At 49.0% G+C, this 13686-nt stretch overlaps 1 protein-coding gene across 3 annotated transcripts in view; it reads right to left on the bottom strand.

Moving 5' to 3' along the window:
* Positions 1-13686, bottom strand: part of si:ch211-200p22.4 (phosphatidylinositol-binding clathrin assembly protein) — a 34740-nt gene that overhangs the window by 3114 nt on the left and 17940 nt on the right. Inside the window, exons 9-18 of one of the 3 annotated variants that reach the window (XM_030779679.1) lie at positions 12095-12180; positions 11558-11681; positions 8832-8965; positions 8319-8419; positions 6663-6776; positions 4601-4735; positions 3628-3658; positions 3369-3504; positions 1034-1111; positions 485-601 (exon numbers count right to left, since the gene is read on the bottom strand). In XM_030779679.1, the coding sequence (XP_030635539.1) occupies positions 485-601; positions 1034-1111; positions 3369-3504; positions 3628-3658; positions 4601-4735; positions 6663-6776; positions 8319-8419; positions 8832-8965; positions 11558-11681; positions 12095-12180 (1056 nt within the window). The remainder of the gene's footprint in view (positions 1-484; positions 602-1033; positions 1112-3368; positions 3505-3627; positions 3659-4600; positions 4736-6662; positions 6777-8318; positions 8420-8831; positions 8966-11557; positions 11682-12094; positions 12181-13686) is intronic. The other 2 variants (XM_030779681.1, XM_030779680.1) reach the window with 2 other exon arrangements.

Below are 13686 nucleotides of genomic sequence, written 5' to 3' on the forward strand. Positions count from 1 at the left end.
CTGTTGTAGAGTGTGTTAACTGGAGGATGGAGGTGAAGGGGCTGGTGTGGAGTGTGTGCTAAGGGATGGAGGTGAATAGAGTGCGTTCACTGAGAGATGGAGGTGAATGAGTTGTTGAAGAGTGTGATATTTGAGTGACAGAGGTGAAGAGGACGGTATAGAATGTGCTAAGTGAGGGAGAGAGGTGAAGAGGCCAGTACAGAGTGGGTTAAAGGAGGCTGGTATAGAATGTGTTAAGTGAGGAACAGAGGTGAAGAGGCCAGTATAGAGCGGGTTAAGGAAGGACAGTATAAGGTGTGTTAAGTGAGGGACAGAGGTGGAGTGTGATCACTGACAGACAGAGGTTAGAGGCCGGTATAGGGTGTATTAACAGAGGGACAGAGGTGGAGTGTGATCACTGACAGACAGAGGTTAGAGGCTTGTTGCAGGCTGTGTTGACTGAGGGACAGAGGTTTGGGGGATGCTGGGATGCAGAGTGTCTGACCTGGGCTCCAGGCATGGGGGCGAAGGGGTTGGTGGGTCTGAGGACAGGCTGGTTGTACATCATGGGCTGGGGAGTCATGACCGGGACCCCTCCCATCTGACCCATCTGGGGAGGGACCTGGAGGATGAACACACACACTTAACAACAAGCTCCTCACGTCACCCAACACTGCAGTGCACATCTCAACACGGCAGCCAAACTAACAAGTTACGAGTCAACGTTCCAGAGACCTAAACATTAAAACAGCCGCTCCTCCTGTTCCAACTGAAATGTGAACAGTACCGAAATACTAACATTTGAAAAGCTCCTATCATATCAGCGTTAAAGTTCACTGTGTGATGGACGTGTTATGGAGGGGAAAAAAAAACAAACAAAAAAAAAAAACAAGTGCAAAGACAAAGACTGCTTCCTGTCATTCCATGCATGGCTGAACAGTAAAGACCGTAACCGTCACAGGAGAACAGTAAAAAAAAAAAAAAAAAACACACAACAGAACGGTAATGTGTTTGAAAAGGGTGTCGAACAGAGCGCTCCGATTGGTCCACCCACCATTCCGTACACAGGCACTTGAGGTGTCGTCATGGGAAACGCCATTGGAGCAGGAGCCTGCTGGGGAAGAGCAGAGGACTTTCAGGGAAAGGAGGGAGAGAGAGAGAGAGAGAGAGAGAGAGAGAGAGAGAGAGAGAGAGAGAGAGAGAGATATCATTCTAAACCTGGGTATAGATACATGTCACCCTTAAACAAACAAACAAACAAAACAAAAACAAAAAAAAAAAAACTGCGAGATCATGCTCAAATGTAGCAATTTGATAAACCCATTCCACGATTCATACGCTCTTATGTCAGTATTGAGACTTTCACAGCCCAGATGGTTTGATGATGACCTTTTAAAAATCCCACACCTCATGCAACCTGCATTCCTAAACACTGGTTTTTTTTCCCCCTCAACGCTGAATTTTTTTTCCCCTTTTTTTTTTCAGCGTTTGCTCCCGTGATACCACGAATCAGGGTTTTTTTTTGTTTTTTTTAACTGTCAGCCACATGACGGCAATCTCACACTGGGCACAAAGTCTACCAGGACGTCGGAGAAGTCAGGGCAACACAGACACTGAACAAACATCCACATGTACAGGTAAAATCAACACACCACGTACGTCATCTACTTCAACAATGTGTGTGTGGGGGGGGGGGGGGGGGGGGGGTGGAGCAGGAGGGTGTTTCTTTTAAGGTCTTGCATGAGGTGACAAGCAGGAGGGGCAGGAAGTGAAAGCAGAAGATCAGAAGTGACCTCAGCGTTTCAGAAGGAGGAAGAAGGATCCGTGCTAACCCAAGATACTCCAGGAATCAGAATTTAAACAAATAAAAAAAAAAATAAAAATAAAATAATATATAGATATATATCTTTTTGTTGGGGGGGGGGGGGGGGGGGTGGTGTACTTACATAACCAGTATAGAATATTCCATTCTGCCCAGGATAGGCGCATTAAGAAAGAGATAAAGTGAGAGAGAGAGAAATAGACAGAAGGAGAAAAAGATTGAGAGAGAGAGAGAGAGAGAGAGAGAGAGGGATGTTGGAGGGTGAAGACGAGAGACGTGTGTAAACAGGATGAGACGTTGATGACCACAAAAGGAAATACAAAAAAAAAAAAAAAAACGACAGAAAGAGAGAGATAACGAAAAAGAGATAGAGGAATAAAAAAAACAAAAAAAAAACAGGGTGAGAGAAAGAGTGAAAGAGAGAAGGGAAGTGGGAGGTTAGTGCCATTGTCAAACAGTTCCTGTAAATCAGTTAGTTTTTTTTTTTTTCTTCCTTTTCTTCTTCTTCTTCTTTTTTTTTTGCAGATCGTGCTGTGTCAAGGTCATTAGGTTTGAAAATCTGTTTTTTTTTTTTTTTTTTCTTCCTAACAGAAAAACAAAATCCTACGAGACCGTGGCCAAGCATACAGCACAACAACCCCCCCCCCCACCCCCATCCCCCCAAAAAAACCCCAAGCAGATAGTGAAATGACATCGTGCTCCTCCACAGAGGACTGTGGGAGTCCAGTGCGCAGACACGTTAAATAATCTGTGTTTCTGATATGGATTATCCAATCCTGACAGCTTGGACTTCTAACTGTTTCTTTCTTCCAAAGAGAGAAAAGCAGCACGTCGCCAGAGTCAAAGAGACTAGAGATAAATCCAGCTGCATCATTAATAATCAGAATGGAATAAGTCTATGATCCAGTGGCGGCGGGGGGGGGGTGTTTGAGGGTAATTAATCATTCAGAGTTGTGAGGAGTCGTAAACAGTTTTTGTTGTCATTATGGCACACGCTTATCGCTTAAATTTACTCCCTATGCAAAAGCTCCCTCGCAAGTATGCGTTTAAAGTCAAAGTGATTGGGGGAGAGTGTGTGTGTGTGTGTGTGTGTGTGTGTGTGCGTGTGTGTGTGTGAGTGTGAATGCCTGCTTGTGTGTGTGTGTGTGTGCGAATGCCTGCCTGTGTGTGTGTGAGTGTGTGTGTGTGTGAGTGTGAGTGTGAATGCCTGCTTGTGTGTGTGTGTGTGTGTAAGGGGGAAAGTAAGTGAACTAAGTGTTTGGATGCTGTGGGCAGTGCATATGGGAGAGATGAGTATGGGGGAGTTTGGTTTTGTAAAGCTGTGTGAACTTTAAGGAAGGGCTTTCCTGACCTGTCACAAAAATCCCATCTATTCTGTCCAGTAACACTTACACTAAACGCTAAAAGAGTCCTCCGACTCACGGTCAGCGTGTTCACACGCGTGTCTGCGTGTGCGTGTGTGTGGGGTAACACACAGCTACAGTTACAGAGGGCCTGGATACTGGTAGGTCATCTGTTCTTCAGGGATGTGTGTGTGTGTGCGCGCGTGTGTGTGTGAGACACTCACCATGTGCGGCACAGGCATGGCGGCGGGGGCCATTGGCGTCGGGCTCCAGGCAGTGGTGCTGCTCATGGTTTTGGACTGCCAGTTAGTGCCACCAGTCAGTTTCTTCTCTCCTGGCTGAGTCCACTGCATATCGGGCCTAAGAATAACACAGCAATGAACGCCCGACCCCGTCACCTCCTCCCATAAACACGAGATCACACCACAAACAAACAACAGTAAACAAACAACACAGCAACCCACTGCACCACCCCACACTTACTTTTTGGCTGGTGTTCCTCCAAACTGAAGATCTGGGAGCGAGAGAGAGAGAGGGAGAGAGAGAGAGAGAGAGAGAAAGAGAGAGAGAGGGAGAGAGAAAGAGAGAGAGAGAGAGAATGAGACAGAACAAGAGAACAGTGAGTCATTTGCAGGAAACAGATGACAGCTGGTACACACGCAATTCATAAGCTACGTTGGTGTACTGTATAGCTTGTATCCACGCACCCACACACACACACAGACACACACACACACAGGCACACACACAGACACACACACACACAGACACACACACACACAGACACACACACACAGACACACACACAGACACACTCACGCAATGCTGGCAGACACTCTGCTTGCTTTTCATTTTCATTAGCCATTAGCCTGGGCCTCATTCATCACTGTCAAACACTACCACACAGCGTGAGAGACTGGCAGAGGAGACAAACACACACACACACACACACACACAAACACAGACAGACACAGACACACACACAGATTAATGCTAGACCTGATTACACACACACTCTCGCTGCCATATGGATAGAGGAGTGTACTGATGGGAGTTCAGTGGAGGTGACAGAGAGGGAACAGGCGGGTCACCTGCTCTTTGGACAGGAACACGGATACGTTTTTTTGCGGGGACAAGGGAGAAGAGGAAGTAAAAGAGTCGTCGAGGAAGGAGGAGAGCTACTAGGAAAATGGCAGAGGGAATACTGAGTAAAGGAGAAAAAGGGGAAGGAGAAGAACAGAAAAAGCAGAAAAAAAGATGCAGAAAAAACAAAAAACAAACAAACAAAAAAAAAGCCCCGGTTTGAAGGGACAAAGGTTCTGAGAATGACAGACGTGACTGTACAGGGGGACGTCTAGGAAAGAGACTAAAAAGAAAGGGACCCGGTACGGATGAACGGAGCGCGATTCACAGATGGGCGAAAACAGAGTGGAAAGAGAGGGGAGGTTTTACTCACTGCCCACTAGGTTGGCCAAGGAGGAGTCCAGGTCGTTGGCCAGCAGTTTGCTGCCGGTGTGCGGGGTCACGGCTGGAGCCTGACTGTGAGGAACAGTCACAGTGGGTTTCAACAGATCCCCTAGAGTGTCAAAGCCTGAGAGAGAGAGAGAGAGAGACAGAGAGAGAGAGAGAGAGAGAGAGACAGACAGACAGAGAGCGAGAGAGATAGAGAGAGAGAGAGAGAGAGAGAGAGAGAGAGAGAGAGAGACAGAGACAGGGGGAGAGGGGGGGAGAGAGAGAGAGAGAGAGAGATGTCACACATTCTGACTAAAGTGACACAAACATATGTAAAGACAAAGCATGCCCAAAGGAAAAAACAAAAAACTACACAGCTGAGGTTAAGTGGAGTAGGGGGGGAAAAAAAAGCACTGAGGCTTGGACAGTGCGCTTCCATGCCAGGCTGATCAGAGAGAGAGACAGAGTGAAAGCGGCGAACGGATGACCAGCGAGGTAAAGCGAGGGAAGGTGAAGACCTCTATAAGGTACTGACCTTTCTCTCTCTCATCGCCATCGGATTGTTATCACGCAATCATAAATCTAATCGGTTTAGGGCTGCCGGGCCTGTAGGAAGCCTGATTGCTCTTCTGGTGAGCACTAACAGTCAATTGCACAGAGTAATTCTCTCTGTAAACAAGACCTGTCAGTGCTCATTCTACTAATGGCATGCATTACTCCCCAACACACACGCACACACACACAGGCAGAGAGAGAGGGAAGGGAGAGATTCATCTTGTGTGGAAGGACAACACAAGACGAATAGAAAGAAAAGTATCAGAGGGACCCGTGAGAGAAGAGTGGATGCAGAGGCAGGGACAGCACTGTGAGTGTGTGTGGAGTCATTAAATCACTCGACGAACAAAACACACACACACACACAAACACACACCAGCAGTGGCACCCCCACCTCCCCTCCACCCCCACAGCGCTTCGATAAAAAAAAGGAGGAGGAATAATATTTTCTTAGGAAAAGAGAGAAAGAGAGAGAGAGAGAGAGAGAGAGAGAGGGAGAGGGGGAGAGAGAGAGAGAGAGAGAGAGAGGAGAGGGAGAGACAGACAGAGAGAAAGAGAGCGAGACAGGGAGAGGGGGAGAAAGAGAGAGAGAGAGAGGGAGAGACAGACAGAGAGAGAAAGATGCAGGGGGGAGAGAGAGAGAGAGAGAGAGAGAGAGAGAGAGAGAGAGAGAGAGCGCGAGTCTGGCTGTGGGACAGTCTGCTGACACAGGCCACATTCATAAACTCTTGTTTCCTGCTTTGCCAGCAGGAATAAAAGAACAGGATAAGGAACAAACCCACTCACCAGTCCAAGTTAAACCGCCAAGAGGAGGGAGGCAGAGAGAGAGAGAGAGAGAGAGAGAGAGAGAGAGAGAGAGAGAGAGAGAGAGAGAGAGAGGCGTGTTAGTTGAGAAAGAAAGCGGGGGACTTGCGCCAGTCTGTTTTTTTTCTCTCTCTCTCTCTCTCTCTCTGTTGTGGACTTGACGAGCGTATGATCGCAGTGGAGTGTTTGACAGATGGGAAAAGATGGAGTCAGCAGACTCCCTCCGCTGAACCCGACGGGAGCCAGAACCCGCTCCTCTTAAAAAAAAAAAAAAAACCCCAGTGTGGACGAGTGTGGGATGGTGTGATGAAAACAGAGTGAAGGAAGACCAGATTGAGCTGACTAGCCCGAGGCAGAACTCTCCAGAAGGCGGCAAAAAAAAAAGAAAAGAAAAGAAAAGACAAGAAAAAAAGTAAAAGAAAGGCAGGCCTCACAGGTGTTTTTTTGGGGGGGGGGGGGGGGGGGCAGATTTGGAAGTGAAGAGGCGCAGCCGTGCCTTCAGAGGCAGGTCGGACGACCGCGAGGCTCTCGCGTTGAAGCAGCTCATAGCGGAGAGGCAGGAGAGGTCGTGTTATTTAGGCTGAGAACGCCGAAGCTTATTTCGGGCTTGCTGATTAGGAGAACAACACAGCGCGACACGGAGCCGTTAGTTAAAACAAGACTCGAGATCGGGTCTTTTTTGTTTTGTTTTGTTTTTTTCTTTTTACCAGCTGCTGGTTTCTCCTCGTTACTGGTCACTTTTGTCCCGAACACGGCGTCAAAATCTACGCTCATGCTGGGCACTGGTGCGGCCTGCTGCTGAATGCCGCCAGTCTCCAGACCTAAGACACACACACACACACGCACACACACATACACACGCGCACACACGCGCACACACACGCACGGCTTAGACTTTTTAAACCATAAGTCATCTCTCGCTGCCTTAGTTTGTGTAATAATATGAAATTATGTCTAAGTGCAGGATCACTTCACTGCCCCTCCCGCCCTTTGGCTCTTTCTGCTCGTCTTTTTTTCCTTTCTTTTTTGTCTGGTCCTCCGCTCTGCACCTTTTAAACTTCGTCTTACTCCTCAGTTGCACCATCCTTTATCTCCCTCGTTCCGTTCCACCTCTCCCTCCCTCCCTCCCTCCCTCCCTCCCTCCCTCCTCCAGACAGCCAGTCTGTCTCTCTTCTCTCTCTCTCTTTTTGAACTTGCGTTTATTTTATATTATCGCTTCGACATTTTTTAAAATTGATTCTTCCAATTTCAGTAAAAAAAAAAAAAAAGAGAAGCTTAAAGCGTAACTGTCTGGTGTGGAATGTGGTACTGCAAAACAAATCTACAAAAAAAAAAAGTTTCAAATCCAATCTCATGTTTTTCTCTCTCTGTGTCTCTGGTCCCTCCCCATGGTGCTGGTTAAGCGTATGGAGTGTGGTTTTCTCTCTCTGTGTCTCTGGTCCCTCCCCATGGTGCTGGTTAAGCTTATAGAGTGTGGTTGCTCGCGGCCGCTTTGAGCTGTCATGCACCGGTTCTGGATTCAGAGTCTGGTTCTCTCAGTCTTCACTAATGTTCAGTACTTGGGGATGAACCTGTTCAGTACCTGACCCAACGCTGTCTGACCCGGCCCTGACCTGTGGTTCCGCCAACCCTCGCGGCCCGTGAGACTTACCTTCCCTGCCGCAACCACACACACACACACGATAAGAGAAAAAAAAAAAACACACACACCTCACACACTACAGCTGCACACCCCTCACAACATTCTTTCAGTAGAGAATTAAACACTTTTTTTTAGCATATTCATAAACGGGGTTTCAGTGAGAAACTCCAATGTTAATCTCAGTGCTGACAGAATGATCTGGAAACAAAGGCCAGGTGCCTCTTTCACGTGGTTCCATAAAGACACCACACGGCGAAACTCTCTTAAAGAGCAGCCCTTTGCGTCTGGCTTTCCCCCGACACGACTGTGCGAAGGTACACAGGATGAGAGTGGATGAATGGAAGGATGGATGGAAATGTGGGTGTTATAAGCAAATGGACAAGTGAATGAGAACCCCACTGAGGAGAACTCCACCCCCCAGCCCCCCCCCCAAAAAAAGTTTGGACATTGCTCGAATATGAACATCATAGCTGAACCATTAACCGTCTTCACCCTCTGGTTCTGTAAATGGTTTCCCAGTCGTTTCTGAAGAGTTAATTAAAGCGAAGTGTGTGACTGAGGAAACGCTACTGTGAAGCGTCCTTGTGCGGAGCCGTTTGTCTGAGCGCGGGTCTCCGCGAGAGGGCGGGGGGACCCAGGGGCCGGGGCCGGGGCCTGGCGCGGCGCTGCGGAGTTAAGAGAGAGTGTGAGGTTGGGGAGAGGAGGTGAGAGGAGGCCTTACCTCCCCAGGCACTGTTGGCTGTGGAGATGGAGGGAGTGCTCTGCACAGCAGGAATGAAGGCTGGCTGGAGGTCAAACAGGTCGCTGGTGAGGTTTGGCATGCTGAGAAAGAGAAGGAAATGGGGGGTTTGGGGGTGGAGGGAGAGAGAGAGAGGGAGAGAGAGACGTGTTAAGTAGCGAAAAGCAAGGCTGTTTCTGTTTTGTTTTTCGTTTTTTTCCTTCGGTTGTTGATTTTGGATGAGTGTTTCCAGGTGTTTGACAGAACCAGCCGGGAGAGATATTTAATAACACAGTACATGAGGCGGCCTTCTGTTTTCTTAACCATGAAATTTTCTTTTTTGTTGTTTTTTTTTTTGTTGGTTATTTGGTAAATTTCTGTAAATGTTTTACACGTGCGCGGTCTCGAGGCTTGGCGCGCTGGACAGACCACGGGGGAAAATTCCTCTGCCCGCGGCGGCGACGGTTAGAATAATCGCAGCGATGTTAAACACCGGTGCTGCGGACTGATAAAAACCTGTTGGTGGATGGGGTGTGGGCGGGGTTGGCGAAGGGGTCCATGCCAGCGTTGTGGTTGTTGGCGCTGCCCGCAGACTGCGCGCTGGGCGAGGCGGAGGGAGTCTGCATGCCGATCTCCTTCAGACGCTGGTCCTGTGCGCAGGAAAAAAAAAAAGACAACAACGACTTTATTTTCAGGCTCTTTAACTATCGCCTTACATGGCGCAGACACGCACACTGGTACAAAAATAATAAAAAAAAAAGAAAAAAAAGAGAGAGAGAGAGAGAGAGAGAGACACGCAACATGTGGGATCCTTGCTAGCTGTTTAGTTTAGAATGCTGGTTTTATTTAACACAGGCCGCGCAAAACGTATTAGCTATATCAACGTCAGCTCAACAGATATCTTCCATGGACAAGTCTATGGTTATCAAACGTGTTACTGGTCTGTGAAAGGTGTGTGATGTTCAAAATATTTGTGTGTAGTCATAAACAGCTTCTTATCCTTGTCACAAACCTATACAAGCTGCATCTACACAGCAGTAACATAGTAAAGGTACTGGTAGAGCTCATATGTGATTACATCATTCTGAAACATGGCAAAAAAAGAATTCTCGTAACCTGCACAGCAAAGGGTGTGTAATTACACGGAATTTGGTCCTCAAAGGAAAGCTTTGCTTTGACCTTATCAACAGAAGTCACGGTAGACTTGCGTCGTAAAGGCCTGAAAAAACATTACGTAACGCGTCAAACAGCTGAGAGACAAAAAACAAAAAAAAAAAGTCTTGTGTTGGTTTTAGAGCCCTCGCACACCTGGATCCTACACGCTCTGACTGCAAAGACCGCAGCGGAGCGGAGCCTGGTCGAGAAAAGATCTTGCGGTTTTGGCAAACGAACGTCGACGTTCGTGTGGAAGCCCGCCCCTTGCGGAGGGGCTCTTCTCTGAGCTGGGTCTTTACCCGGCTCTCGGGAGGCCGCCCCGTGGGCGTGTGGCCGAGCTCCAGGCTCCTTCCGGGCTGGGTTACGTAAGGGGAGCGGAGGTCAGAGAGGCCATGGCTCCTCTGCGGAGAGTCTGCTCTGGGGTCACTCTGAGGGGGCAGACGGCAGAGCGTACGCCCCTGAGCGGCGGTCAACCGACCGGACGACCGACTCCCTGACTAAACGCAGACGCCTGTCGTTTCTTCTTCAACGCCCTGCTTCTGAAATACCACACGTGCCACCCTTTCCTCCTCCTGCAACAGGATATTTTGAGAGACTTTTTTTTTTTGAGAGAGAGAGAGACTTCCGGAATTATGTGACTTCTGATGTGGCAATCGCAATGTGGTCAGGATCTGGTTTAGTCATCCAACAACCTTTACCAGAACTTGATGTCAAACAGTCCTGATAAGGATAGGTCTCCTTTTGACCAGGATTAGATATAGAGAACTTGTGTATGGGATGTTTTTGACCAGGACTAGACATGGAGAACTGGTGTACGGGCTGCTCCCACAGATACACGGGTCTGCGTAAGCTGTTCTGTGTTGTGGCCTTTACTCTGCCTTCATGTCTAACACAGTGCCAATGGAGAGATTTAACACAAATATATAAACAAATCTCAAACACATAAATAACCAGCCAAGACCTAGTAACTGCCTTAAAATGATTTGCAGTGGCTTACAGACACAAGCTCCTATAAACCAGTATCAGTCTATGATCACACACAAATCTTATTTCTGGCCAGCACAAACACTTGGCAGTAATCTCTAGCAGTAATATAATCGTTCTCAAGGTTTGTGCACCTATGTAGGGCAGAAGGGAAGAGAGAGGGAGAGAGAGATGGAGAGAGGGAGAGAGAGAGAGAGAGAGAGAGAGAGAGAGAGAGAGAGAGAGAGAGAGTGTGTGTGTGCCTGCGTGCATGTGCGTGTGCGTGTGTGTAAGAGAGCAGCAGGAAGTATCTTTATCTTGACACACTGTCTTTCCAGCCCTGTGTGTTTGTGTGTGTGTGTGTGTGTGTGTGTGCGTGCGTGCTCGCTTGTATGTGAGCGAGACAGAGGCAGTGTGCGTGAGAGAGAGAAAAAGAGGAAGCGTGTGTGTGTGTGTGTGTGTGTGTTGTATTCTGTACTATTACAGCTGCTGTTTCCCATTCTGCTTGTCCCATATGGATGACAAAGCCTCCAGACATGGCCAAAGCAGTCTGGCTGACCCCTTCAGCCCGTTGCGGCTGCCTGAGGCGGGGCGGAGACAGGACCAGGGCGTCCTGAGTAAACAGCACACCTGTGCTCTGAGGACACGATGTTCCCTGCCAGCTAACGCTACAGCAAAGTCTCCGCTCTAAACCCCGCCCCCCGAGGGAATCGGCCGTATCCGCGTGACCCCGGCCCGGCCTCCGAAACGCAGCCGGCCATATGGGTTTTTATGAAACGGGCCGAGTCGGGCTCAGAGGAACGACGGCGAGAGTCGGCCGTAAACGTCGGGGGGGGGGGGCCCGTTTCAGAGAATGTTCTGGAAGGACTGCCGTGGGTTTGTGAGTGAAGACAACGAAGACTGACTCGGTGAAAACGAAACGATTGGCGATTAAACTCGGCCACAGAAACAGGCTGGGGGGGGGGGCGTAGGAAAAAAAAAAAAGTCATACGTGCGGATACCCCATCTGGCTGAGATTACATTATAAGTACTACACCAAAACCCATTATCCTCTCGTGCTGAGCAGGGGCCTTGGTGGAAGAGCTCCAGTGGGTAGGGCAGGGTGTGCTCTGCTTTTGACTGACCTTGAGTGCCTGCAGCCTGGCCTGCTCCTCCTCCAGGGCCTGCTGCTTCTCCTTCTCGTCCACGCGGCTGAAGGACATGCCCGTGTTGGACAGGGTGGACACGGCCTTCGACAGGGTGGTAGCTCTGTGAGCGAGGAAGGGGTGGGTGGGTGGGTGGGGGGGGGGGGGGGGGGGGGGGTGGAGGTGGACACACATGAGGAGTGAGAAGCCTGTTGCATTTTTTTTGTGGTGTTGTCGTTTTTTGTGGGGGAGTGAAGTGCTGAACGGATCTGTTCGAATTCGCTCGCGAAAGCGGTTATTTCGCAAGGAGGCTCCTCTCAGGATTACATCGTAAAAAAAAATTGTACTTAAAACGGCGGGTTATATGACGGGGCCTATACGCCGCTGGTTGTGTGGCACTGCCATAAGAGAAACCGTACTGGGGTGGTTACAGTTGGATTTGTCTGTGAGGGCGGGCTCAGTCCTTTCAGATGACAGCGTGAGGTTTTATCCCACACTGTGTGTGTGTGTGTGGGGGTGGGGTGATGTGTGCTGTACCTGCTGTCGGCAGAGAACTCCTTGGTCTTCTTGCCTTCCAGAGAGGCCAGATGCTGCTCCAGGGCTTCCAGCAGACTGCTGGGGGCCTGGGGGGAGTGGAGAGATGAAGTTCAGAGAATACACAAGACAGGCTTCTCACTCTCTCTCTCTCACACACACACACACACGATCAAAAAAAAAAGAAAAAAAAATCTATGACTTCTGAAACTTTTCATTTCTTTATACACACACGCACACAGACCCACACACACACACACCAGTTCCAGATCCAGCAGGCGACACTCCCCAAAAATAATCGAGGTTACATGCCTTGAGCACACTGGAGTATCAGATTAACAAGCTTTGGCAGATTTGGGGGAGAAACGGATACTGAGAACAGAGAAGAAGAGGAAAAGGAGACAGAGAGAGAGAGTGAGAGAGAGAGAACAGAAAGAGGAGGAGGAGGAGGAGGAGGAGGGAAGAGGTTGAGTAACATGCACATTAAAGAACCAGACTTCATGCCAACATACACACACACACACACACACACACACACAGGCCTGTGAAGTCATGAGTAAATTCAGCTCCTTTCGCTTGGAGAGCGAGAAAACTCCAAATCTCGACGCGCGATCGAGATTTGACAGTAAACGCCCCTTCTAAACGCTACCACCTCGGGAGCAAACTAGCGTTCCACGCGGCGCAATAAGAAAAGACCCTGCGCTCCGCGCTCCTCCTGCCTTCTCCCTTTCATTCTTTCTTTTCTCCCCCCCCCCCCCCTCCTTTTTCTTTCTCCTCCTTAAAGCTCGTCAATGAAGTCTGGCTGTTGCTCCATTTTCGCATTCTTCAGGCCCTAACCACACACAGCTGGGTAGTGTCATTCCTAACGGTGTCAGTGTTAGCACAAGCTAAAGTGAAAGGCCCTGGCGGAACCGACGGCTAATTTTCCGCCGCGTGCGAAACGGCCCCCGTTATTTAACGAGCGCTTTTTTGAGCGACTGAGGTGGAAGGCTTGTGGGTCTCGCGCCTCTGCCAAATCCACGTCTGCATCGTCTACGCCGGCTCGGGAAGTCCGGGGAGTCCGACGCTCTGCCGTGCGGAATTAGGACGCGGAGAGATATTGGAAAAGTGACAGGACTGAAAAGGACACAAAGGAAAAAGAAAAAAGAAAAATAATTAAAAAAAAAAAAAAAAAAAATCGGGCCGAGGAAAAAAAAAAAAGGCAGATGTTTTGACGACGAGTCAAGCGGTCATTTTTTTTTTTTGTTTTTGGAAAGGGAGAGAGGAAAACAAAAGAAAAGAACAACCCCGACCCCCCTCCCCCCCCCACCGCGCTTAAAAAAGGCCTGTCCTAATGGCTCCACTCCAACAGCCTCACAAACATGCAGCATCCAACCAGACGACATCACAGGAGTTAGCGCGGCTATGCTGGGGCCAGTGGAAGGTTACATGAATTATTTAAATCCCTAGAAATCCGTCATGTGGGACACTTTTTCTTTCGCATTAGTAGATGGATGGAAGAGACACACATCAGGCAAAACTCTCCATTTGCCATCAATTCACAGAGTCAACCCTCAGTCAGAGCGAGGTTCGCTCGTATGCGCGTGGCATGCAAA

Source organism: Chanos chanos, chromosome 7 (genome assembly GCF_902362185.1).
Source record: "Chanos chanos chromosome 7, fChaCha1.1, whole genome shotgun sequence".
Lineage (NCBI taxonomy): Eukaryota > Metazoa > Chordata > Actinopteri > Gonorynchiformes > Chanidae > Chanos > Chanos chanos.